The 24,803-nt window shown below is 39.4% G+C and overlaps 3 protein-coding genes across 6 annotated transcripts; all 3 read left to right on the top strand.

Annotated features, from left to right (window-relative positions):
* Positions 1 to 272: 272 nt before the first annotated feature.
* prr14 (proline rich 14) lies at positions 273 to 11,575 on the top strand. Of its 3 annotated transcripts, none has more exons than XM_084570689.1 (11): positions 273 to 360; positions 1,261 to 1,289; positions 1,369 to 1,558; positions 2,199 to 2,361; positions 2,449 to 2,514; positions 4,455 to 4,495; positions 4,692 to 7,541; positions 7,641 to 7,782; positions 8,031 to 8,140; positions 8,700 to 8,768; positions 9,487 to 11,575. In XM_084570689.1, the coding sequence occupies exons 3-11, from the start codon at positions 1,419 to 1,421 to the stop codon at positions 9,776 to 9,778; spliced, it is 3,873 nt and encodes a 1,290-aa protein (XP_084426815.1). In that variant the 5' UTR covers positions 273 to 360; positions 1,261 to 1,289; positions 1,369 to 1,418; the 3' UTR covers positions 9,779 to 11,575. The 3 variants fall into 3 exon arrangements, with proteins under 3 accessions (XP_084426815.1, XP_084426814.1, XP_084426816.1); XM_084570688.1 differs by having other exon boundaries at positions 7,638 to 7,782; XM_084570690.1 differs by lacking the exons at positions 273 to 360; positions 1,261 to 1,289; positions 1,369 to 1,558; positions 2,199 to 2,361; positions 2,449 to 2,514 and adding an exon at positions 3,467 to 4,116 and having other exon boundaries at positions 7,638 to 7,782.
* Positions 11,576 to 15,692: 4,117 nt separating this feature from the next.
* On the top strand, positions 15,693 to 18,843 carry rusf1 (RUS family member 1). Its single transcript, XM_084571406.1, has 14 exons — positions 15,693 to 16,028; positions 16,104 to 16,181; positions 16,268 to 16,382; positions 16,476 to 16,521; positions 16,648 to 16,680; positions 16,754 to 16,859; positions 17,188 to 17,289; positions 17,562 to 17,632; positions 17,759 to 17,943; positions 18,045 to 18,102; positions 18,178 to 18,242; positions 18,334 to 18,456; positions 18,547 to 18,612; positions 18,702 to 18,843. Exons 1-14 carry the CDS (start codon positions 15,879 to 15,881, stop codon positions 18,785 to 18,787), a joined length of 1,284 nt encoding a protein of 427 aa, XP_084427532.1. The 5' UTR covers positions 15,693 to 15,878; the 3' UTR covers positions 18,788 to 18,843.
* A 437-nt stretch (positions 18,844 to 19,280) lies between these two features.
* On the top strand, positions 19,281 to 24,464 carry LOC311506992 (uncharacterized protein). Of its 2 annotated transcripts, XM_084571179.1 has the most exons (12): positions 19,282 to 19,601; positions 20,068 to 20,266; positions 20,418 to 20,450; positions 20,832 to 20,944; positions 22,352 to 22,454; positions 22,600 to 22,632; positions 22,721 to 22,753; positions 22,852 to 23,085; positions 23,252 to 23,355; positions 23,682 to 23,847; positions 23,936 to 23,991; positions 24,195 to 24,464. In XM_084571179.1, exons 1-11 carry the CDS (start codon positions 19,537 to 19,539, stop codon positions 23,978 to 23,980), a joined length of 1,128 nt encoding a protein of 375 aa, XP_084427305.1. In that variant the 5' UTR covers positions 19,282 to 19,536; the 3' UTR covers positions 23,981 to 23,991; positions 24,195 to 24,464. The 2 variants fall into 2 exon arrangements, 1 of the variants encoding a protein (XP_084427305.1); XR_014699707.1 differs by having other exon boundaries at positions 19,281 to 19,601; positions 23,682 to 23,991.
* The last annotated feature ends 339 nt before the right edge of the window (positions 24,465 to 24,803 follow it).

Below are 24,803 nucleotides of genomic sequence, written 5' to 3'. Positions count from 1 at the left end.
AATTGTGCTGTGATGAGATACCACGTTAATAAGCGTACGTTGTAAAATAATGTCTTTTAACAGACTGGGTCATGCGAGGACATAAAAGAGGACTATAATTTTTATGAGCCATTCGTCCTCGCATTGCTATTGGCTGCCCTCAACCCATGACCCTCAAAGTCCTATTTTAATTGGTCAGATTTCAACAAGGCTTTCCAGGCGGAAAACTAAGTCGGGCTGTGATTGGATGATCCGTCTGTCTGGTTGTTAGATTTGTAAAAACGGATAGATACATTTGCGGGTCGCGGTAGGGCGCCGTCCGGCATGTCTTGTTTACGACGAGGTCGGAATACTATTCTGCCGTCCAGCTAAACGTTTAAGGTAAGCTTGTTTATTTTTTTTAGCTACCGTATCCATATGCAGCTAAACGACGAGTGTAGGATATGTGAAGTTACGCCACAAAAAAAATTGTTGAACGTTTGACGATATGACAGTTCCCCGGCTACGACTATACCTTGGTGCAGAAACTGTATGCCACACACTATGAATATCGTCGTCAGTCAAACCAAGCAATGTGGACGGAGTTACAATAAAGCTCTGCTTCAACCAGGCTGAAATGTTTAGTACACTACATTTTTATTATAACTGTTATCCGAAATAGGCTGGTGCTGTCTTACGTTAGCTTCTGAATAAAAGTTTGAATTTAGACTGGTAATTCCAGCAAGTAGACCACGGTCGATTTTGATCAAACCGCCTCTCCCGTTTGATTGAAAATATTCGCTGAGATATATTTCAATGATAGCACACCGGAGATATTTCCCATTTTCCACGTGGCCGTCTTTGTCAGATTAGCATTGCTTTTAGGTTGTAAGCTTTCCAACTTTCCGCTAAAAGACTGTGCCAACCGCAATGACTTCAAAACACCGAGAGCTCAAAGTCGGTCCTATGAGAGTTGTGTTTTTCCTTTAAATCTAATTATTGTTCTGTTGTTGATTATATGGCGTTTCCCAATCCATACCACGATGAGATTGCGATTAAAACATTTGTCTTGCTTATTTTAATTTTGTCCTTCAGACAAGTTTCTGTGTGTTGTTGCTTTCGATCCAATGTGCAACACCCCAAAAGCCTTGTTTCTCACCTGAGACGATTTGCCGCTTTTCTTGATTCATTTTATCATAAACATCTTTAGCTATCGATTTTTTTTTTAATGTGGGCCGTTTAACTTTAGTTCTGCCATTTCAAATATGTAAACTAACTAACTGTTACATTTCTCAATTTCAGAATAAACTTCCATCCCAGAATTTAGCAAAGTAAGTGAAGCTGAGTTTTTAAGAACCTCTGTTGAATTGCTTCTGTATTGATGTGAAACCCCGCATGTTTTTTTTTCAGTTGTTATTTACAGAGAAGGCCAGAGAAGGAGAAAGAGCGAAAGCAAGGGGATGTTGACTTATCCCTCTGACTCGCTCCCTCAGATAGTTTGTCCAATGGATGATGCTATTCCCCCAAACCCTTTCTGTAGTGCACCTCCCCACAGTGAACCTCCATCACCTCTCCTCTCCCTTTCCTCGATCACTCCCAGGTATAGTTGTTCTGGCACCTTTTGGTTTCTTTTGCTGTTGGTGTATTCCCCTCTTGCTTTATGGCACTTTTTTGTGCGCCTATGGATTTAGGAAGACGCATTGTCGTTATCCATTTACTTTAATTCCATTATTCGTTTGGCTCATATCTTAGGAAAATGTAATAAATTCCAGCGGCCTCTGTGACTCGTCTTTCAGTCTGGAATCTAGCATGCTATTCTTGGTGTCGATTTAGATGTATGAGCAGGACCTGTCCTGATGTATTTAAAACGACAACATTATTTTTTGTCTTCAGTCACCAACAGCTTGCCAGTAGACATCAGTAGTTCCACCTGAGCAGAAGACTATTTTTATTTTTTTAAATACTAGAGTGTATTTGTAAGAAATGCATATACAGTTTCGCAGCTGGCTAGTAGTTATCACATTTTGGCAGTCCAGATTATGTGATTTATTATGATGTATGTTCTTGTTATACTGCAGCAGTGTATGTCAGTCAGAACTTAAATAGTGTAGTACAGACTATACTGGTACACTATACTGATACAGATACAGCGTTGTTTATACTGCCTGCTTTTCTCACTGTATTTGTAACAGTAATTGCTGCATATTAGCTAAGTTTTCTGTTCTGGGATCCATTCACAGCTGTGCGAATGATGGCATATCTGGACACCGAAGGAGTGATCGTATTCAAGGGATCAGAGCTCAGACTCCTAAAGCTCAGAGTAACACAGACAGCCAAGCCTCTCAGAAACCGTCCAGACAGAATCCGGCCCCCACGAAGAGACAAAGAGAAAGGGAGATCATGGTAGGAGTTGAACTTAAAAAATCTCATCTAGATGCTGTTCAATAACAAAATAAGTCTCTGCTAATGCAGCGTCTCTATAATTTACAGGTGCAAATGTCACAATCTAAGGAGCCGAGAGTTGAAAGGACAGATGTACACGAGAAACAAAACGAGGTCAGTTTAAAATTCTTTAATCCACATGTTCTTGCATTGCATCGAGAGAGAGATGAGAGGCAGACTGAGTCTTAGTCTGTCTGTATGTTCCTGATGGTATTTTTTTTTTCATGTTATAAGGCCGTCGGTGTCTAATCTCTGTGTGCACCAGCTGCACTGTAAAACTCTGTATGGCAACACTGGAGACCTGTACAGTGAACAGAGTGTGAGGGGTAATTGGCTGATTTAATCCTCCTTCACGGTCTGCTGCGTCTGACACAGACAAGCAATTGACTGTCTAAATGTGACCTAATAACACAGACAGCAGATATCACAGAATGCATTGTGTATCTTTATTGGCTCCTTATGCATACATAGGTTCATTATATACAACCACATACACTATATTACCAAAAGTATTCGCTCACCTGCCGTTACTCATTCTATGAACTGAAGTGCCATCCCATTCCTAACTCATAGAATTCAATATGATGTCGGTCCACCTTTTGCAGCTATTACAGCTTCAACTCTTCTGGGAAGACTGTCCACAAGGTTGAGGAGAGTGTTTATAGGAATTTTTGACCATTCTTCCAAAAGCGCATTGGTGAGGTCACACACTGATGTTGGTCGAGAAGGCCTGGCTCTCAGTCTCCGCTCTAATTCATCCCAAAGGTGTTCTATCGGGTTCAGGTCAGGACTCTGTGCAGGCCAGTCAAGTTCATCCACACCAGACTCTGTCATCCACGTCTTTATGGACCTTGCTTTGTGCACTGGTGCACAGTCATGTTGGAAGAGGAAGGGGCCCGCTCCAAACTGTTCCCACAAGGTTGGGAGCATGGAATTGTCCAAAATGTTTTGGTATCCTGAAGCATTCAATGTTCCTTTCACTGGAACCTAAGGGGCCAAGCCCAGCTCCTGAAAAACAACCCCATACCATAATTCCTCCTCCACCAAATTTCACAGTTGGCACAATGCAATCTGAAATGTACCGTTCTCCTGGCAACCTCCAAACCCAGACTCGTCCATCAGATTGCCAGATGGAAAAGCGTGATTCATCACTCCAGAGAACGCGTCTCCACTGCTCTAGAGGCCAGTGGCGGCGTGCTTTACACCATTGCATCCGACGCCTTGCATTGCACTTGGTGATGTGTGGCTTGGCTGCAGCTGCTCGGCCATGGAAACCCATTCCATGAAGCTCTCTGCGTACTGTACTTGGGCTAATCTGAAGGTCACATGAAGTTTGTAGCTCTGTAGCAATTGACTGTGCAGAAAGTCGGCGACCTCTTTGCACTATGCGCTTCAGCATCCGCTGACCCCTCTCCGTCACTTTACGTGGCCTACCACTTCGTGGCTGAGTTGCTGTTTTTCCCAAACGCTTCCATTTTGTTATAATAGAGCTGACAGTTGACTGTGGAATATTTAGGAGCGAGGAAATTTCACGACTGGATTTGTTGCACAAGTGGCATCCTATGACGGTTCCACGCTGGAATTCACTGAGCTCCTGAGAGCGGCCCATTCTTTCACAAATGTCTTGTTTCACAGTCTGCATGCCTGAGTGCTTGAATTTATACACCTGGGGCCAGGCCAAGTGATTAGAACACCTGATTCTGATCATTTGAATGGGTGAGCGAATACTTTTGGTAATATAGTGTATGTCTTTTATTTGGTATTAGAAAGTCTGTATTTGTTTTGTTAAATTATTATACATATATATATATATATATATATATATATATGTATATATATGTATGTATGTATAATATTATATTTTTTTTTCCATGAAGAGATTGAAATGAATTGACAAGAACGGGAGAGTTTATCAATGTAGAAGATGTATCATGAAGTGTGTAAATACATGAATAAATATCTCTTGGATGTGAAGCTCAGCTGATATTGAGGTATAACCAATTAATGCTTAATTCTGAAAACAACGGTAAAATATTTACGTCTTTATTTTACAGGATGGATTGGATTTTAGTTTTACAGCAGAACAACAAAATGAGTAAGTGTGACAACACATTTTTCACTGCTGTGTTTGCATGATTTAGCTGTGAGTGTAAGTGTTTTATTTGTCTTACACATTGCAGTATGAATTAGTGTTTTTATTCATTTAATTTATTTATTATAACTGATTTATGATTCTGTTATTTAAAATGCAGCAAGTGTCAGATTTCTCTTTGTCTCCATTTATATTATAGGCAAAAAGACCAGAGCAGGCCACCAAAGAATAGAGATGTCTCTCCAGATGAAAATGTAGTTGAGCCTTTTCCTGAAAACGCCACACAGAATGTTGATGCTGCTGAGTCTGACATGGATACGTGTGGGAAATTAGCTGTTGAACACGGTGTTGAAAATCCATCCGCCGTGAAGGGATGGGTGATTGGTCCGTTGTTTCAGTCATTCAAGGCAAAGATGGCCAGTTTCACAGAGATAGTCATGAGCCCCGTTAAACTCTTCACAGCAAACAGTCCTCCCCCGTGCATGGATCATCCGGACAAACTTCCTGAGTATGAAATACAGGCTGAAGGAACAGCTGATGTTGAACACTCAGAGCCAAGCAACATGCCTTATGCAGAAGAACAAATTGGCAACAGGAATCAGGATATTGAAGACAATCAGCATGGACACATTGGCATAGAAGATGCAGAAAATACAAAAAGTGTTACTCCCAAATTTTCCAAAAAATTATTTTTTGGTATGGAGTTGGCAACGTGCAGCTCTGAACTGTCTGATGAATGTGCAGTAAATCAAAAGGAAACAATCTCACCTGATTTGATGCCTTCACCACACCATCCCTTACCTTGCATTGTTTCCGAGCAGGTTTCAGAAACTGTTTCGTCTGCTCTTAGGCCTTCTATCCTGTTACGATCCTCTTCAAGTGCCTTACATGAATCCAAGTTAAAGGTGTCCAGTGATCTGGAGAAAGACAAGATGGCTGGTAAGCCAAAACCTCTGCCTAGAAAATGTAGATCTGAATTAAAGAGCGTTAACTATAAGACACCTGATGACAAGGAAGAGTCTGACCCAGAGGTCACTGACAAGGAGCTTGCTCAACACAACTCAAACAGCACTGTCTTGAGTGGCACTAGCAAAAAGCTGACTTCCTCAGTCTGTTACACTGATCCCGATGACGGCTGTCTTCAGGCTGATGATGATCATGATGATGGGAACACAGAAAGATGTTGTTTAGTTCAACGAAGCCTGCAGAATAACCCCAGCAACTGTGCTAATAAAAGGACACAGAAGCTAGAGTGTCAGATAAATCCTGAAGTGTGCTCAGTTACGGGTTTTGGGAGAGAAAAGAGAGACCAGAAACTGGACTATAATCTTCAAAATTCTGCAAGGAGGAAAAGACCGAAGGCAGATGCGCATTCAGAGGCTCCAAAAAGTTGTAAAGTTGAGTTGATAAACATGGCCTCAGATAGTGACACATGGAGAGGAATAACGCAAGTTGTGTCAATAAATGCCAATGAGAATATGGAAGAAACACTCAACCCTGTTAGAAAAAGAAAGCCTGTGTCAACAAGAGTAAATGGGAAAGGAAAAGTTGCTACAATAAATGAAGCAGTGTTGCAAACGCAGACTGAAAATTTCCCTGATATGTTGGTTTGCTCATCGGATAAAAGCTGTGGTTTGTCGGATGAAAGCCAAAAAGGCAGCAAAAGACTAAAGATGAGAAAAGTTCTTAGTAAACCTGGTGCCATTGACAATGGTATGGATCTGGAAACTACTGTGGCAATCACTTCTTCAGAACAGGTTGAAGAGCCAATACCTGAAGTTTTTCTCCGTCCTGGTATAAAGCAGCTTGAGAACAAAAAAAGGTGCAGGAATATAAACAAGAAACCACTAAAAAGGAAATCGCCAAACCAAGCAAGTTTGGTCGCTACCTCATCTGTACTGTCAGTGGAACCCTTTGGACTCAGGCCTGGAGATTTAAATACCTCTGAGCATGTTCAAAAAGAAGAGAACTTGACTAGAGGGCAGAGTGAGCCGTCCAAGAGAGCCAAAAAGGGCTTTAGAGGTGCTTTCAGTTCATCTGTGTCCACTGGGACTCAAGAAGCAAAGCAATGCATTAACAGCCTTCCCCTGGTAACCAAAGAAACCCAGTGTAATTTAGGCAAAGGTAAAATCTCAACAGATCCTGTGTATTTTGAAATGACACCTTTTGAAAGAAATGCTGAACCTGTATTTTCACCATCCCATTCAGACTGTTCGGTACAGCTAAACACCGAGAAGCATGTTACAGATGGGATGGAACAGAATTCTGATTACCAGAAGAGATTACCCACAGACTCAGAAGTTTGTAACAATGACAGCTTCTTTTTGTCACGGCTAAGGCCTAGTGCAAGAAGAGTTAACGTTAAACCAAGGAGAGCAGATGACCAAAGGAGAAAATGCAGGGTTTTGCTTAGCAAGACACGTAAAGGTGAAGAGGTCACAAAATCTATCACTATGGAGGATGCTGATCTAGCTATATCAAGTATACAGTCTTCAGAAAACCGTTTGGCAAGGCGTCTTCTGCGTAGCTATTCTTGCCCAGAGATCCCCTCTCTCCATCCCAATGATACGCCCTGGAGAACGTCATTGCATTCACCACATCACAGCAGGACTCATACATCACACCAGCACCAGTCCTCCCACAGTCCTTTTGTGTCTCATGCTCACAAATCCCTGCATCGAGCTCGTCGACACACAGTCTGCAGTGTGGAAGTGGAGAGGGAGATTGCCCCTCTGTGTCTTCGCAAGGAGGTGTACCCATCACGAAGATCTGCACCATATGACCCTGCCACTCAACACCTGTCTCCTAGTATTGCACTTTCCCCCAGCACTTCCCTCTCAGTTCTTGCTTCTTGCTTCCTTTCAAGTCCCTTGGCTTTTCTTTCCAAGAAAGCTGACAGCAGAGGAACCACTGCCAGCCCCAGCACTTCCAGTCATGTTTCTTCTCCCACATCTTCCTCTCTGTCGTCCCCACTGAGCTCCACATGGCACCTTTCAGGAATTACTCCAAGAACTGACTCCTCTGGTGCTACCTTGGATTCTAATAAAAGGTAAAACACTTTTTAAAGTCTGTGGTGAGCTGCTATACCAATGATGCTCCAAGTTAATAAAGCTGTGCTGATATTAACTCTTGGCTTCTTTCAAAGTAGGAATCCTTTGGAGTGTGAGATTGAGAGAAGACAACAGAGTGAGGAGGAGGAGGATGATGGGGAGGACACAAGCTCTTCCAGTCAGGAGTTTGAAGATGTTGGGTTGAGAGAAGAAAAGGCTCTGTCAGATTCAGAAATCAAGGTAAACACTATGCAGTCTTGTACTAAAGATTTTGCATTTGCATTTGTCTTTAGTGTTGAGTTAAACTGTATCATTTTAAAGTCTGTCTCCACTTTACCATATGCATATAGATAACAGTTTAATATAACGGCACCACAAAAGATCCTACTTTCATAATTGTTTGTTTACTCTGTGTTAAATCTCTAAAAAAAATGTGACTATCCTTATCCTGCGGTCATATTTTCTATTAATCTTGGTCTTTGTCACAGGTTGTGCAAAATCATGACAAACAAGGAAAGGTGTCCTCCATCCGGATTCGGAAAACTTTACCCAAACCCCAGAACAACCTGACACCCATGGGCTTGCCCAAACCAATCAGGTATTTTGGTATATGTGTAGTAAGCATTGTACCTCATGGCATAGTTTTAACTGACAAATCTGTTTGTGAAATGTTTTTTTGTCCTTGACTTCTTTCCTGAACATGAACAAACAGCGGGGTTAGCTAGAGAGATACTTATCACAGATAAGACTATTGCCAGAGTAAGCACAATTCCTTGTTTCCGTAGTGCCTAAAGAAATAGTAGTAATTTAAAGTTAATTCACACAGCATGTTCACAGTAAATATTTTCTTAGAAGTCAATGGAGCCTGTGTCACATGCAAAGTTTGCATGGGTTATGTTGTCTGTGATGAAGTAAGTAAAGAAAATCAAGTTCATGTTTAATCATGAGCTGCAAATGAAACCCATTCAGGCAGCACTGTTAGATAGTCCTCTGCCTCATATCGGGTTTGTATATAGAAGTAGGATGAATTCTACTGGCTTACACTCTGACCCAGCATTGAGTGACTTAATGTCAATACGCATGTGTTGTGTATTGACCACTTTCTAATCAATATTCAGACTGATTGCAACATTGTTTTTTCCTCTGATATATTGCAGGCTAAAAAAGAAGGAGTTTAGTTTGGAAGAAATCTACACCAATAAGAATTTCAGCAAACCCCCTGAAAGGTAAGATCAACATTAGATAACCGATCTCAGTTTCGCATTCTGACTGCAAATAAACAGTTGCTGTCTCTAATGGATCACTACCTCTGCCTCCGAACCAAGAACAATGCTGTTTTATGTGTGCGCGCGCCTTGACTTTGGTCTTCTTGTTACTGTATGTAGTTCTTTATGGCTCTGGCTGTATGTTTGGGTTTGTCGTCATTGTGCAGAATGAATCATGGACAAATATGAAGAATAAGAATTTAAACTTGTGAAGTGTCTACACCTTATGCACATCAGCATCTCTTTTTGTACCATAAGTAAAAGGATGCAGCACTTTCTACATTGGTTATTTGGCAGTTATTGTTTCATTTTGTTAGTCACTACAGGAGCATTTTTGTTACAAGTTAATATTCACCAGATTCTGGCCCCTACTCGATAGGCTTCCTCAGATACCCCATATTAAAATCTACGTATCTGTAGTGTGTTGACACTGGCTGCATACTGCCTTCCCTTAATAGTTGTGTTGTGTGCGCATTTGGGACATGGCTACAGCTTCAGACAGCTGCTGTTAGTGAAACAACAAAACTCAAAGCTTAGTTTGACCAGATGGTGGCAGCAGAAGAAAGGTCATAGTATCTAAATTAGCGTGTGAGTGTATTTGTGCATCATTCGTAATACATATTCTCTTGTCTGTACTCAGAAATCTAACATTTATTTGCATTTCTCACTTGTGTTTCAGCCGTCTGGAAACCATATTTGAGGTGCCTCTCAATCGCAAAAATGGTTCTGAGTCCTGGTTTGGGCCGAGGCGTGTCAAGCGATTTTTGAAGTTCCTGGAGGTTGGTGAGTCTAGAAAACCAAAGAAGCCTCTAGTTGGAGTTGGAAAGCCGGTAATTTCCTCATCCAGGACAAGACGAGGGAGCTTTGCTAAAGACGAACCGCCTCTGAGTATACAGGATGTGGACTCATTGCTCTGTGCAAAGCTCGATCAGCTGAATTTGTGGTTGATACATGATCAGAAAGAAAGCTGACAAATGTCTCAAGTGGTTTGGTAGCCATCAGAGATTTAATATTGTGTAAATAAGTATTTCAACATGAAGATTCACGTGAGTCTTCCAGCTCTTTTTTTTTTTTTTTTGTCGGCACAATCGATGTATAAATGTTGTGGTTACATGTTCCAGTTGAAGAATTATACTGTCCATTTTGTAGCAGTTGTAGCCTGCAAGTTGAACAACAGTAAATTATAGCACCATTGCCTCATAGAAGTTGGTTTTAAATGTAGTGATAAATGCTTTGTATACATATTGTTTTTTCATTAATTGCCATAGTCAAACCGTCCATTTCTCCCCTCAGACAGTCCCCATCTGATAAGTGAAACTGTCTTGAAACAAAAGTTGATGTTTTCATTTAAACCGTAATGGAGTACATCATTTTATTATTATTATTTTTTATAAATCCCATTCTTACCCAGTATTAGTAAACCTGCACCTACTCCCTACTAGGGTGACTCAAGATGACAACAACTCTTCTTTTGTTTGTTTTGAAAGAAGGCAGGATATCAATACTAGTAGTGGGACCTTGCAGCATCATTGCAAATTTTTTGTAAAGGCAGCTATTTTTTATTAAATGCAGAATATAACTTTTAAACATGCCAGCAAGAGATTTGTATTCGCTGCAACTAGTTTCGAAAATGTCTGCCCATGACGTTTACAGTATGTAGTACTAGGTGCGTCTGCACGTAGCCTGGACTGCATGAATCAATTTACCCAGTTCAGAACAGAACCTCTTCAGTTATTCAATTATTTATATTTTCATTATTGCTTTTTTTTTTTATTTTATTTTTTTTAATCTGATACATGAAGACAACATGACACTCCAGGGAGCATTGTTTCGTAAATTTTTTTGTTTGTTTAAATCTGTGGTTCTCTTTGGATTGTCTGTGGTGTGTAACTGTATTGTACCTTGTTAAACTACTGTGTGTATTTTTGTTTTATTTTGGTCAAATTGTAATGAGGTTGCCTTAACTGTAAAATTTGTTCAAACTGATGTTTTGTAGCCTCGTTTGTAATCATTAATGTTTTTGTTTGTTTTTAAATGAGGACATGACAAAATGGTTCAAGGAAGTTGGAGAACAAACACTTTTGTCTTTTTATTTTTTTATAAAATTGTATTTATATGCTTGTATAAAAGTACAACATGTGGATACATTTGACGTAAATAAAGCTGATATGGTAACAATGCAATAATGCCAAGATAATGTTGGCACAACAGGAGCAGGATCAAATAAGATCCTGAAGAAACACTGCCATGATCACTGCCATGCCATTTTATATCCAGTAGGGACCCGGTCCTTAGTAAATAGGTTTACTTTGCAACATTTTAGATTCACAGAGTGACTTAACTTATTAACTTGTTTACTATCTGCAAATATATACCATATCCTAGAATGTTAAATTGTAATGGTAGGAGTCTACTGGGTCCTTACTAGAGAGTGAGTTCTACTCTAATATGTATATGTGTCATGTAGTGTCATGTTTAAATTGGCAGTGCTGTATTTTATATGCTCATTTAGATTTGTATTTGTCCATATGTGCATATATTGTTAAATAAATATTATACCATATAAAAAAAACATTTCAAATATTAATGCAACTTTCCATACTGGGATCAACTGTGACAGCAAGAAAGACTAATGCAGTCTTTTGGGTGTTTCATGTAACTTCCAGTTTCTTCATGTCTTTATGATTTGAGTCGTTGATATGTAGCTTTGTCTCCATAAATATCCAAAATCACAAAAGCCACTCCACTGGATATTTTCTCAGTCTGGCTCAGTCTTGAAAAGTGATGAGATACGAGATCAGTCCCATTAGCAAGGGAATTGACACCACAATGGAAACCCATGTCACGATGGAGATGATGCCAAATTTTCTCGCCTTTTGTGATAACCTTTTTGCATCCGTTCGATCTGTCGTCTTTTCAGCCTGTTAAGTGAAGGAACAACAATATTGTGGATCAGGGACTAATTGTCGGAGACACAGTCCAGCAAATAAATACGCACAACAATATGTGCAAGTAAAAATAATCCCAAGTGTAACTCTTAGAATTTTAGCCGCCTCTTTAAGCAGAGAAAATGCCGTATCCAGTGAAAATCAATCGTGATTACGCACCACAGAGCAGCTAACTTAGTGATGTGATATGTTGTTCGCATTCATTTGGGATATGTGACTTACTGATTGACACCTAAAACAAAACCTGGGGCAGAAAAGGAAAGAGAAAAAAATACCTTGACTGAATTTATCAGAGCTATGATTCCAATGCAGGAGATCCCACACACGATGCTGCAGATGGCCAGTTTCCTGTGGTGCTGGTCATCGCAGCAGGACTTCATCTTCTTTCCAGAGCTGCTGATTTCTTGATCGCAAGTGTCATTTTCTGTGTCAGTTGTCCCTGGTATAGTATTCAGTGCCACCTCTTCCTCCATTGCTATGCTTGTCTCAGATGATTTTGACATCTCTGCAAAACATGATATAATTTTTAAGAAAGATTCACTTGAAGGATGCATTTAGATGCATGCACAACTACAAATAAGAATTATGATTTGTTTGAGTTGCTGTTCGTTGTGGTTTACTCTCAGGATTGTTTGTTTTTCAAGATAGAGAGTTTTCAGAAACTAGTTTTGCCCTTATTCAAAATTTTGTGCAAATATTGATTTTGTTTTAATTATTTACTGTTGAGTCTGTGAGGAACATTTGTCCTACACTTTTCAGAACAATGTCCAGACAAGTTATTTGACTTAATTTCTGTTGCTTAACCAAGGTATGTTCCTGCTTGTATTCTGAACATGGGAACATAATTTAATGTCATAATCACAGTCTCTCCACTGTTTGTCACACTGAAGAGAACAGTTTTAACATTTTGACATATATCTGCCAACACTTACTTAAAGGGAATATGAGGGCTGGAAATAGAGCTCAAATCTTGCCATTGAGACAAATGCCCCTACTTGTTTTTTACTGTTTGTCCTGGCAGTTCATGTGCTCAGTTCATTTAAGAACAAGCAGGGGAAAAGAAAAGTGTTCCCAGACTTGTGTTTATCTTGTATTAATACTTGAATAAATGAGTTCCCTCTGGGCAGCTTTAGTTGTTTTTGAACTGGACAAGACAATCCCAAGTCATAAGAATTTGAAATAAATGCCCTCTACGGGTCTAAACATGTTCTTCAAAGAAATATCCAAACAATGTATTTCCTCAAGCGAGCATTTTGAGTTCTGAGTATTTCCAAGTTGAAACAGAAAGTAGCCTTTAAATGGCGTGACATGGGCTATGGTGTCAGTGTATAAGTAATAAGTAAAACAAAAAGTTGAAAAACTTGTAAGATTACACTTTAAAACTTCCTGCTTGGTTGGCATGTTGTCATGGTGAGATGAAAACATGAAATGTAACTTATCTAATCTCTCAGTTGATCAAAGAGTGGCGTACAGCACGCTAGCATAGTCTGAGATTTTTTTACTCTTGGGAAAACGTATCCACAGAGTGTTGGACTGAGGTTCATGGAATATTACACAGAACTGTGAATGAATTGTAGTAAACAGCAAGAACAATCAGGTCTGTGCCGTCCAGCGTAAAGACTGGAATGTGAATTGATTAAGAAAGTTTCTGTTTCATAAATGTTAAAAACTGTATTTCTAACTACTTTGAAGGTGTTATTATGAATGAATGACCAAAATTAAAAAGCCTGATGAAAATTAAAGGTTGAATTTAAGTACAAACCTGGCGCTCCGCGGTCTAAACTCACTCACGTTTGTTAGTAGAGTGATACTGAAGTCTGAATGAGATAGTAGGCAGGTGTATTGTCCTTAGGAAGAATCCAGTTTAAGGTAAAAACAGCAGCCAGAGAAATATTCCTTAAATGTTTCAGTTCAGTTTTCCACACGTGGTTGTCCAAACACCGGTCCTGTGATATGAGACGACCGCTTCAAAGATGACCTGTGACTGTGAAACCCAGTTCCATTTATGTTAAATGACTAAAGGGAGAAGCCTGGTTGTGAAACTGTCTGTGAAACCTCCACGCCCATTTACTGTGCAGGCTTTGGTCTCGTCTTATACTCCCACACATACACTTGCCAAACCCTTCCCTCACTTGCTTACATTAGTTCTCATATTCTAGTCTTTGTTTTCGCAGGCTGCACTTCCTCTCTTTCCCTTTCTTAGTCACAGTGATACATAGTGTTGTAAACTTGCTCTCTCCTCTGTCCCATACCACATTCCAGTAGAGTTGGGAAAGGTGTGTTTGCACTTGTCTTGCCTTGAGGCAAAACAGACAATGATTTAAATTGATTCATTTCACCTTTAACAGGTAAAATCACCATCTTCTGCTCTTCTGTTCTCATATCGCACAATTCAGAGGAATTCAGTCTCCTGCTCTCTGACCCACAGATAAGACATATTTGCTTGACTCAGCGTTTGATGACAACTTGAACACATTTTTCCTCAGAGCTGACTCCACCCACTGTACTCTACACGTAAGAAGCTTTTCCTTCAGAGTCACTGGGTTTCTACATGTCTGCATGTCCCAATTTTGTCATTACCTACTTCCTTATCTCTAAATATAGCAACAACAACATTAGCAACACTAAATTGCCTGTGATATTCAGTAAAAATGTGGATGTGTTGTACAGTGAAGTTTAAATACCAAGTTACACTTTATCATTGTGTTTTAGAAAGATGTTTGGAAATGCTAATTATTTTTATTTTAACGTAAGAAAAGTCAGAAAGCCTGTCTGTGTTCTTTGTCATAGAATTAGGATTTTTTTCACTAAATAAGATGACCTACTTAAGAAGAATATACACTAAATAACAACAACAAATTAAACAAAACAAAACTAACTTGGCAGGAGTCATTTCCTGAATTTACTGTCATTCAGCATGTAAAGGAACGTCCTGACTTGCGCATAAAAATTTAGATAAAGCTTCTTCCCCCTGCTGTCACATTTCCAGTTGTATTCTGTATCAACACTAAGTAGTAATATCAGTAATAAGTTATGTATTTGCCAGGATGTACAATGCAACAATTACTGTCTGTGCAATAAAACAGTTCAGATATAAATTCGCACAGAGACTGCAACAAGTTCACATTGTTCCGAGAATGTGCAATTAAACAACTGTGTACATGCCTTCATAAAGACAAAGGGCCAGAGTAGATCTGTTGGTGAAGATTCAGACAGCACTTAAACAACTACTCTTATCACCAAACATTTGTCATACAGACACTACTCATCTTTCCTATATTTTAAATGGTATAATTTGATGTTTGTATACTATCATCCCTGGTAGACCAGATAAGCAGTGCACAATTGGACTGTTGATTCAGAGTGAAATAAATTAAGGAACTGAACTGAAAAATACTGACCATCTTGTGACAATTCAGTATTCTGCTGGGAAACTTTTGGACCTGGCATTCATGTGGATGTTACTTAGACATGTAGCACCCACCTAGACCAGACCAGGCACCCCCACCCCATAGCAATGACACTCCTTGATGGCAGCAGCCATCCCCAGCAGGATGCAGCCTGACACAGACACAAACATAAATGGTTTAGGAACACCTCAAAAACATGAAGAACAGCACAAGGCGTTGACCTGGCCTCCAAATTCACTAGATCCCAAACTGATCAAGTATCTGTGGGATGCACTGGAAAGAGACAGCACAATGATATCTATTTACTTAAAAAAAAATAGGAAGCCTTAATTGCGTGAAAGGCAAACACATCATTTTGAATGATGCAGTATTTTTTGATGGTTGTTGCTGTTTTTATTTATTTATTTGTTGTTTTATTGTAAAACATTTCATTTTTGTGGAGAATTTCGTTCTACTCATGTAGTTTGAAAAAGCTCCGCCTCAAACTCTTAATCCACCAATAAGAAATTGAGAAACAGTGAGGGCGGAAAGAACCCGGAAGCACCTCAGAGAAAAACAAAACACGAGAGGAGGACACGTCGGCTGTTGACTATAACGCTCTGTTGTTTTACAATGAGCTCTAGTTAAATATATTCCAGTGGATTTTAGACTGTATTGTTCAACTTTGCTTTTATCATCTACAACCGTCAGTTTTGACGATCCTAACAGACGAAATGGTGAAAGATTCTTCTGTAGTTTTAGCTACAGAGAGGTATGGCAGTGCAGAGTCCTGGAAGTATTTAGCAAAGGATGGAATGATGGAGAGGAGGAGAGATGGGACTGAAGGCAAATCAAGAGGAAACTCTGTTGTTGGAGTTTTTAAAGTAAGGATTAATTAGTCTTCTGTGTTCCTACAGTGCATGTAAATACACTCATACACTGCCTACATTTCATTTCAGAGTGTCTTCCTGCCTCAAGGCTATCCAGAGAGTGTCAGCAATGATTATCTGCAATACCAGTTCTGGGATACAGTGCAGGTATAGTAGAGAATGCACCAAACCCTATTAGAGACTTTTACCAGCTCCATTGGACTAAAACATTCACTCTCTTCTTTCTCTATCAGGCTTTCGCCAGCTCCCTCTCAGGGACTCTGGCCACTCAAGCGTCACTCAAAGGTGTTGGTGTAGGAAACCAAGAGGCGACAGTAGCTGCAGCTACTGTGACCTGGTTATTAAGAGGTAAAACCTTACAAAACACCATGGAGTTCCGTTGATCATGCTTGCATTATTTTCTTGCATGTGTTTGAGTAACTTAATATATTCCTTCTGCAGATGGAACCGGCATGTTGGGAAGAATCCTCTTTGCCTGGCAGAAAGGGTAGGCTCTGATTCCTGCTTCTTTGTCAGTCAAAATTTTACATTAAGTTGTAATCCAATATGCAAATAGTTTGAATGAATAAATGGATGTTTCTCTGTCTGATCAGTTTCTTTGTCTTTGTTCCAGGAGTAAGCTGGACTCTGAGGCCAAAAAATGGAGGTATGCACTAAATTTTGAGGTCCCAACATTACAGTGGTACCATCTGATGTCCTTTCCTTTAATTCCCTACCAGACTTTTTGCTGACGTTCTCAACGACATTGCCATGTTCATGGAAATACTGGCTCCTTACTTTCCTGCTTTCTTCACCTTGATTGTGTGCACTGCAGGAGTATTCAAGGTAAAAAAAAGATCTGAGATCTGACAGGCGTGCTTGAGTTCAAGGTTTTCAACATGAGGGTTCTCACCCAAGTTAATCTCAGTAACACAATTGTCTCAAGTAAAAATATTTGGCAACCAAACTCTTGAGCCTGATGATAACTTCACAGTTTACAAAGTCTGGATATAACAGACCTATACTGTGAAACTCTTGACATGAAGTTCAGCTTTTGTAGTGACACAACAAGGATGCAATAAAAAGTTAAAACTGATCAACCTTCTGCTGACCAACTGAGCAGTCCCCTTTGCTGGAATAAGTGGACTGTACTGAATGCATTTGTCTTCTTCAGTCTATTGTTGGAGTAGCAGGCGGTGCCACCAGAGCTGCTCTGACTGTTCATCAGGCTCGCAGAGACAACATGGCCGATATTTCTGCCAAAGATGGCAGTCAGGTAAGTGTTTATCAGACTGTTCATCATGTCAATTATAAAAGCACATGCACTATGTAGAGAGTATTTTATACATAAGAAGTATAGAAGGCATTCACAGCTGACACAGATTTTACTCATGATACTGACATGTGTCTGTTGCAGAGTGAAGGAGCCTTTATTTTTTAAAGTGACACTATTTACACCCCACTGTGACATTTGAACAGTGAAAAAAAACTTGTTGAGATAAAGTTACAAAATCACAAGAACATTTTTTCTTACTCGATTTCCTACAGGAGACTTTAGTGAATCTGGCTGGACTGTTGGTCAGTTTGATACTCATTCCACTTGTCACTGATAATCCGGTGTAAGTATTACATCCAACATATATAAATAATACACAGGAACACTAATTATACTTTTAAAGCATTCAGTGTCTGTCATATCTTTAGCGTCATCCATCTCCTGTGCCTTTCTTCTTTTTGCTACTCAGATTGACTCTTAGCCTCTTCTTCCTCTTCACCCTCCTTCATCTTTTTGCCAACTACAAGGCTGTGCGTTCAGTTGTCATGGAAACCTTAAACGAGGCACGACTTTCCATCGTGTTACGGCAGTACCTGAGGGACAAACAAATCCTGAGTCCACTAGAAGCCAATCGGAGAGAACCTGTCTTCTTGGGTAGAAAAACATACATTTCAAGACAGCTCTTTCTCTGGCCACTGAAGAAACAGCTGTGTTCAGTCTTCACACATTGTTATATTATCTTCTGTGTTTGTCAGGGTTTGGGAAAACTGTGCCAGTCAAACTCGGAGTGAGGCTGCAAGAGGTTGTTCAGAGGTAATTTAATTTTTACAGTACAAAGGGCACATTTAAAGGTCAACATGATTTGATTTATCTCATTTTATTTTGCAGCCCAGATGAGCTTAATTTGGCTTTGAAGGAAAACAACATGCCTTACCTCTTAGGAATCAGAAATGGTATTCCACTTTCCTCCACAGAACAACATTTTATTTAAAAGCCAAATAGCATGTTTTAAGAGTTTTCCTCACTCTGCTGTCTTTGTTGTAGGGTGCGTATGTGTTTGTTTGGGACCAGAAGCATCAGTACGTGATGAAATCAGAGCAATGTGCCAGGCTGTGTGGCTTAGCGGCATGTTGAGTCCTCCAGCGTCCAATGAAACTAAACAGAAAAGTGAGCATTTACCTCCTGTCATTTGCAATTAAAAAAAAAAAAGTTTAAATATTACACTTTACACCCTGCACCTTTTTTTTTTTTTTAAAGGTCAATGGGAAATGGTGCATGAGAGCCACAAGCTGATGGATGCAATTTTCAGTCCATTCCTCAAAGGTGAACACATGCAAAATGGTCTTAACCTACAAATCATCACAGTTTTCAAGCTTCTAATAGAAACACAATTCTACCATTATAATCTCCAGGTATTGAAGCTGCGGGATGGGACGTAAAACGAACTCTGTTGGACTGGGATGAGTGGAGAGTTGAGTGGAAGACTAAGAGCAGCTGAGCATCCATTTCTCATGTGTTTCATAATACGTTATGTATTTTTGTATGTTTATTAAAACAATGATATTTTCAAGAACGCAGTAGTTGATTGATTGATTCTTTCAGTTTTAATTTGATTGGGTATGATTCAAGTAGAGAAAAATAATATATGTCTATGAAAGAATAATTAGATTTAGTTGACAGGTACTAGCCCTGCGATGGACTGGAGACCTTTCCAGGGTGTACCCCGCCTCTTTCCCAGTGACAGCTGGGATAGGCTCCAGCCCCCCGTGACCCTTCACAGGACAATTGATTACAGAAGATGAATGAATGAATGACAGATGCTTAAAAAAATAAAGGCCGAAAGTAAGTGGGCAAACGCAATCTACCTGTGGACTGTGGAAAATACTGTATGATTCGCCTTCTATTCAAGGGGGCAGTACTGAGCTTTTCTAACCAATTAAAACACCACGAAGAAGAAGAGGAACCATCAACATCCGTTGATAAAACGACAAGTTAGCAACATCCTGCATGAAAATATCAGTATGAGCTTGTGCTTCTATCGAAATAATTATAAAAAGTTCTAATTGGCGTTGAATATAGGTGATTTGCGATGGTATAGTAGATGGTAGTAGAAACTTAAAAAATATTTCGGATTTTGTCGCTAAAGGTCGTGACATGGTTGTAGTAGTTTGAAAATAGTAACCGGATGTTGACTGTAGCATCGCTAACTTTACTCACGACCAAACAACTTCAACGTTAGCAACAAAAATGGGACGATATAAATGTGCGTTCAACTGCGAGAACTCAAACGATACAGATGTTAAGTTCTTCAAGTAAGTGCTCAATATTTCTTACAATTTGTTAACACCCAACACGAGCTAGTGACTAGCAGATTTGTGAAATCATAGTTAAGGTAGCTAACAAAAGTATAGCTTGCCTCATTGTTTCATTTTAAATACGGATTTATTTTGATTTTTTTTTCAAAAACAGGCACAAGATGATAACACTTTCTGCAAGAGTCTAGCTGACTTCTCTAAAACGGTCTCTTTCTGTATACATGGAGTGCTGCTGTTACTTGGGGGCAGGGACATACTGCTGGACCCACCAATAACAATGAACACCAGCTATTAACATCAGGAAATACCAACTAACAACAGAGTAGGATAGATGGGATGAAATATGAGGGGATAATGTAATAACACATGGATTAATATTAAACCTAAGGCCACACATTTTTACCAGTGAGAATAACATGACGTCCAATGTTGTAGGTTTAATGAGCTGTGTGTGTTACTACAGGTTCCCCCTCTACAATCCCCGAAAACTTAAGAAATGGCTAATCAACATGAAGTGGAAGGACTGGACTCCGACTCGCTTCTCTGTGCTGTGCATCAATCATTTTGAGGAACAGTACATTGACAGAACGGGCAAATGTGTGAAACTTAGAGAAGCTGCAGTTCCCACCATATTTCCATCCCCTGATAACACACAAAACAAGGTTTGTTTACTGAAGAAATTAAAACATCAACAAGACAACTCAAAATCTCAAATTAACAGTATTAAATTCTGCAATAGACTAGTAGCTTCTTTAACCTATCCTCTTAATTATTACATCTTATGCAACTACGATCAATGTCTTTCTGATACAGACTTCCATTAACCCGAGACGTAAGAGACACAAGGTGAGACATCCCTACCCAACTCAACATTTAACTGTTCAAATGAGTCAGTAGTTGTTGGAGCTTTTTTTTGAGATGTTGCTGTCAACCCGTTCTTCCTTGATGGTAGTATGCTAATGTACCACAACCAGAGTGGAAGAACGCAACATTTATTGTTTATCCGAAAGCGTTTCTTGAAGTCATGTCACCACACATCGAAATGCCTTCTTCAGTCCTAAATGACTGTGAGGATTCCACTTGGATGAGCAGTGACAAGTCTTCAAGAAAATCCAGCAAGTCCAGTTGTGCTTGTTTAGCTTTGTTTCTGTTTCTTATTTATTTGATATACCATGACTGAGAACCTGCACAGACAATGTGTGTTGTATCTTTGTAATGTGAACACAGCCACCTGCTGACAAAGCATCAGAGAAAGAGTCACCTCAGTCTGCAGTTCCCACCACAGCAAAGCACAGCGTCCAGAACAAAGAACCTAGTCTGACAGAGCAAGAGCCTCCTGGGTATGTAACTACAGATACACGGGAAGCTTTGTACTCTCTTCTCTAGACAAGTCCTTTGACATATAACACATGTAATATGTCAATAATAATCCATTATCCAATAATAATGTCACAGCAAAAATAAATGCTTAAAAGCAGGTGTTATATTCTTCATGTCATCAACCAAAGAGAAATATTGTAGTTGGTTTACATTAGGTTAAATTAGTGGTAACCTTCACCTACAGTAAATCACGTGTTGCTGAGGATGGTAAAGTCCTGACATTTGACTCATTAGGAGAAGTGATACTTTTATAGCAGTGGGGAGGAATGCCCACTTCATGCTGGAAATGAGTATGTGTGGTAGCCATTTTGCATTGCTGTGAACTGAGTTTTATATGGGTTGAAAATTAAGTTACAAGTGAAGAGACAATATGTGTGTGGCCCTGAAATGTTCACTCTGTGTCACTAGCCTTTTTTGTTTTTTGTTCCTTTAATCCTTGGGATTTTGCATTATAAAAGATCTTCTGGTGAACTGAAACTGCTGCATAGTCAATCTTCCACTTCTGCCTCTTCACTGGATGTATACTGGGTTCATAACACACTCTACTTCCTGACCTCTTTCTCTAGAAGTGAAGTGCAGAAGTGAACTCCGGTTAGCATGCCAAAATCATGCAACATGCTTCATTATAAGGTCACAACCAGCAATTTCTAGGTGAACAGAATTCATTCTGTTCTGTTAATCCTGTTTATACTGACAATATGCTTTTTGAAAGAAATGTCAATGCTTTGTTTATAGATAGCAACACACTGGTTGCAAGGCTAAATAGCCAATCTGAACGTTTATTTTATGGCCACACTAAATACTGCAGCCTGCTGTCAGTTCAGGTTCAGTGCATGAAAATCATGAGACTGTTTGTGACACATTAAGTGTCAACACATGGGCGTGTGCCTGTAAGTGTTTGTGCATTCGCTGTCATTCCTTCAAGCCTAATTTGAAAGTTGCGTGACAAAAAATGTCTCACCCAAGTATGTGCATGTTTTCACCATAAAGAGGTTTTGTAAAGGAAGGATTAACAAGAGCGAGACAGCAGGGCATCTTCTGACAAACAACTCCTTACTAGGGAGGTCTTTTAGAGGTGCTATTAGCAAATATACATTTTAGCTCTCGTGGCACTATAGAACCAGCTTAACTTTCTGAACACTAAACTGGCAAAACCTCGAATGTTGGAACTTAAATAAAACATGATAGATAGAACCCTAATAAAATAGAACCCTCTCAAGTTCCATGTGACATCGTCATATTGTGTGTTTTGTCTGAACAGTTCAATCATTAAGTTATGTTTATTATATACTTATAAATACCATGCAATCAAGGCATTTGGACTGTCATATATTTAATGTGTCGACCTTTTCTGTTTTTATGATCAGAGATCCAAAAAAGTCTGACAAATGGAGGATTATAGTTGATGAAGGGCTGATGAAGATTGAGTCATTTCCACATTTCTTTCATGGAGATTATTGTGTGCCACAGGTAGGTGTTGTAGTATGTTATAATTAGTAGAATTACTAAGGTTTGTTGATCTCATTAGTGTAAATCTTCATTTTTAGGCATAACTTTACAGCTCATTGCTTTGCATTTACATCCATATTGTCTGTTTTTCACATCGTATCAACAGAATATTCAGTGGGCACCAGATGAAAATTTCAGTGTAAGTAGTTAGACGTATCCCACAATCTATAGTATTTTCTACTCTGCTTTTTGTAATTTAACTACTTGCATTTCTGTAATTTTTATAGACGGAGCATAAAGAGCCTGAAAACACGATAGAGGTGGGTATATGACAATAGGTGTTATGACAGAAAAACAAAATAAAGGTTATTAATTTGATCACATTGTGTTTCTGCATCATGTGTTGTCCTGACTGCAGGTTACAGAGCCGTGGCAGTGGCTTGGTCTGGATGTCAGAGGACCACTGCCCCAAACACTGAACGGACACAGATACATTATGACAGTTATGGACTACTACTCCAAATGGGTGGAAGCAGTGCCGATGCAGTCATGCCTCCCTTCACACGTGGCAAAGAACATAGTGGACATAATCGCCCACTTTGGATATCCATTCAGAATCCTCTCCAGACTGCCACATGACATAGTCCACAAAGTGAGTACATTTATGATGTAGTAACTGCTCTAAATGTTAAATACAACTTAAGTTCATATCAACATCATAGTTGCAGTTACAACTGAAAGATGGACAGTGCATATGTATTTATTGTGTCCTGATCAGCCAGGGTCTCACAAAGATGTGCTATGTGTCCCCATGCTAGATCAACCGAGAACTGCAAGATCAACTTAAGGTTACTATCGCACTTGTTGTCCATCATCAGCAGACTGGCACTGCAGATTTGATCACACCACAGCTGATTGACAGGTCTGTAAGCAGAATGATGTGACTGCTGCATCTGCTCATTATGTTGTGGTAATATTTATAATCTGATCATAGACTGTAGACTGTGATGTAACTCTGACAGTCGCCATCTCATACTTGTAGCCTTGTTTGTTCTGGTGTTTTTCATGTTGACAACCATCTGTCACATTAACATGACTGTTTCCTTAAAAACAAAGTGTATTTTGTAAGGCTCGTATTATGACCTACAGAGTTCATTCCCTTAATGGATGCTGCTTGCAGCCTTCAGGACCAGGAAAGAACATAACAGATCTATGCCACAATTACATTTAGTTGTGTTTCCCCAACAGGATGGCAGGTGATCTAATAGAGGAACATTCAGCTGACTGGGATGTTTACCTGCCTGCAAAGGTTTTCAGCCTGTGCTTTAAAGAGCATTCAAAGAGCAAGAAGAGGCCTTTCTCAGTGCTATGTTGTAACGGACTAGAGCCTATCCAGTCCCCTAGAGGACTGGATGTAAGTGGAGGTTTTGAACATTTGAGTTTCAGTAAATCTTTGTTTAATGTGTATGGTAAAATGACTTTCTCATGTCTCTGTTCCACAGTATGATTATTCCAAGATCCGAGAGAGTGCTTTTGTGGTCAGATAAAAGTTCATTAGGTGAGTTGAATATGCCTGTGTGCAATTATGTGCCATTCTAGAATAGAATAGAATAGAATCCAATTGTTTTTGGAATTTTCCAGGAAGATGAAGTCGGTGATTGAAATCGGTCTCAGGGATGTCAGAGAAAGTTATGAGTAAATTAAAAACATGTCACTTAAATGTTATGTATACCCTGTCTCACTCAGTATTTTTATTTTTAGGTCATTTGAATTGGACAACAAACTGAAGTCATTTGCAACCAAGGGAAAAAAAACTTTTCTACTGTGATATTGGAAGCCTTGACGGTTTACTTAATAGAAGAACTTGGCTACTGTGACTGAACTGGACAGGAAGTGCGAATGAAAATGCAAACTTCTACATCAACCTCAAATCTCCCAAGGACTCATTGCAGTTATTCAAAATATTTGTTTCATTTGTTGTTTTTATTCAGCCATTAAAGCAGCAAATGGCCACTTTCGGTCATAAAATCATGTTTTGAATGCAGTTTTTTATTTACTGTTGTTGTGGAACTACAATGAAACAGTTAAAGTGTCTTGCACAGAAATATAACCGATTATCCGGAGCACTCAGTTCAGTGTGAGCATTTGAAATCGGTATCAAGACAAATGGCATAAATATAGGTATTTTGCAGTCATATTTAAAAAGCTGAGAAAGCTTTGTTTGCTAAACTGTACGAGACTAATAGCCCAACAGTCCAAGCATCTGAGCTGGATGATTTAAGACTAATGTGCTTGGTTGTTTGTTGTGACTGTTATCTATAAAATGTAAAACTTGTCTTTAAACTTTCTTTAAATAATAATTGCTTCATA

The sequence above is a fragment of the Chelon labrosus genome, assembly GCF_963514085.1.
Source record: "Chelon labrosus genome assembly, chromosome: 21".
Taxonomy (NCBI): Eukaryota; Metazoa; Chordata; class Actinopteri; order Mugiliformes; family Mugilidae; genus Chelon; species Chelon labrosus.
The sequence above is the reverse complement of the archived record's forward strand: the minus strand, read 5'-3'. Positions and strand labels throughout refer to the sequence as shown.

Bases quoted from the DNA above. Each gene is read 5' to 3' on its own strand.
- prr14 (XM_084570688.1), top strand. From the start codon at position 1,419: ATGTTGACTTATCCCTCTGACTCGCTCCCTCAGATAGTTTGTCCAATG. The intron at 2,362-2,448 runs GTAGGAGTTGAA...TATAATTTACAG, and splicing joins AAAGAGAAAGGGAGATCATG to GTGCAAATGTCACAATCTAA. The intron at 7,542-7,637 runs GTAAAACACTTT...CTTCTTTCAAAG, and splicing joins ACCTTGGATTCTAATAAAAG to TAGGAATCCTTTGGAGTGTG.
- rusf1 (XM_084571406.1), top strand. From the start codon at position 15,879: ATGGTGAAAGATTCTTCTGTAGTTTTAGCTACAGAGAGGTATGGCAGT. The intron at 16,860-17,187 runs GTAAAAAAAAGA...TGTCTTCTTCAG, and splicing joins GCACTGCAGGAGTATTCAAG to TCTATTGTTGGAGTAGCAGG. The intron at 17,944-18,044 runs GTAGAAAAACAT...TGTGTTTGTCAG, and splicing joins GAGAGAACCTGTCTTCTTGG to GGTTTGGGAAAACTGTGCCA.
- LOC311506992 (XM_084571179.1), top strand. From the start codon at position 19,537: ATGGGACGATATAAATGTGCGTTCAACTGCGAGAACTCAAACGATACA. The intron at 22,754-22,851 runs GTGGGTATATGA...TCCTGACTGCAG, and splicing joins AGCCTGAAAACACGATAGAG to GTTACAGAGCCGTGGCAGTG. The intron at 23,356-23,681 runs GTCTGTAAGCAG...TTTCCCCAACAG, and splicing joins ACACCACAGCTGATTGACAG to GATGGCAGGTGATCTAATAG.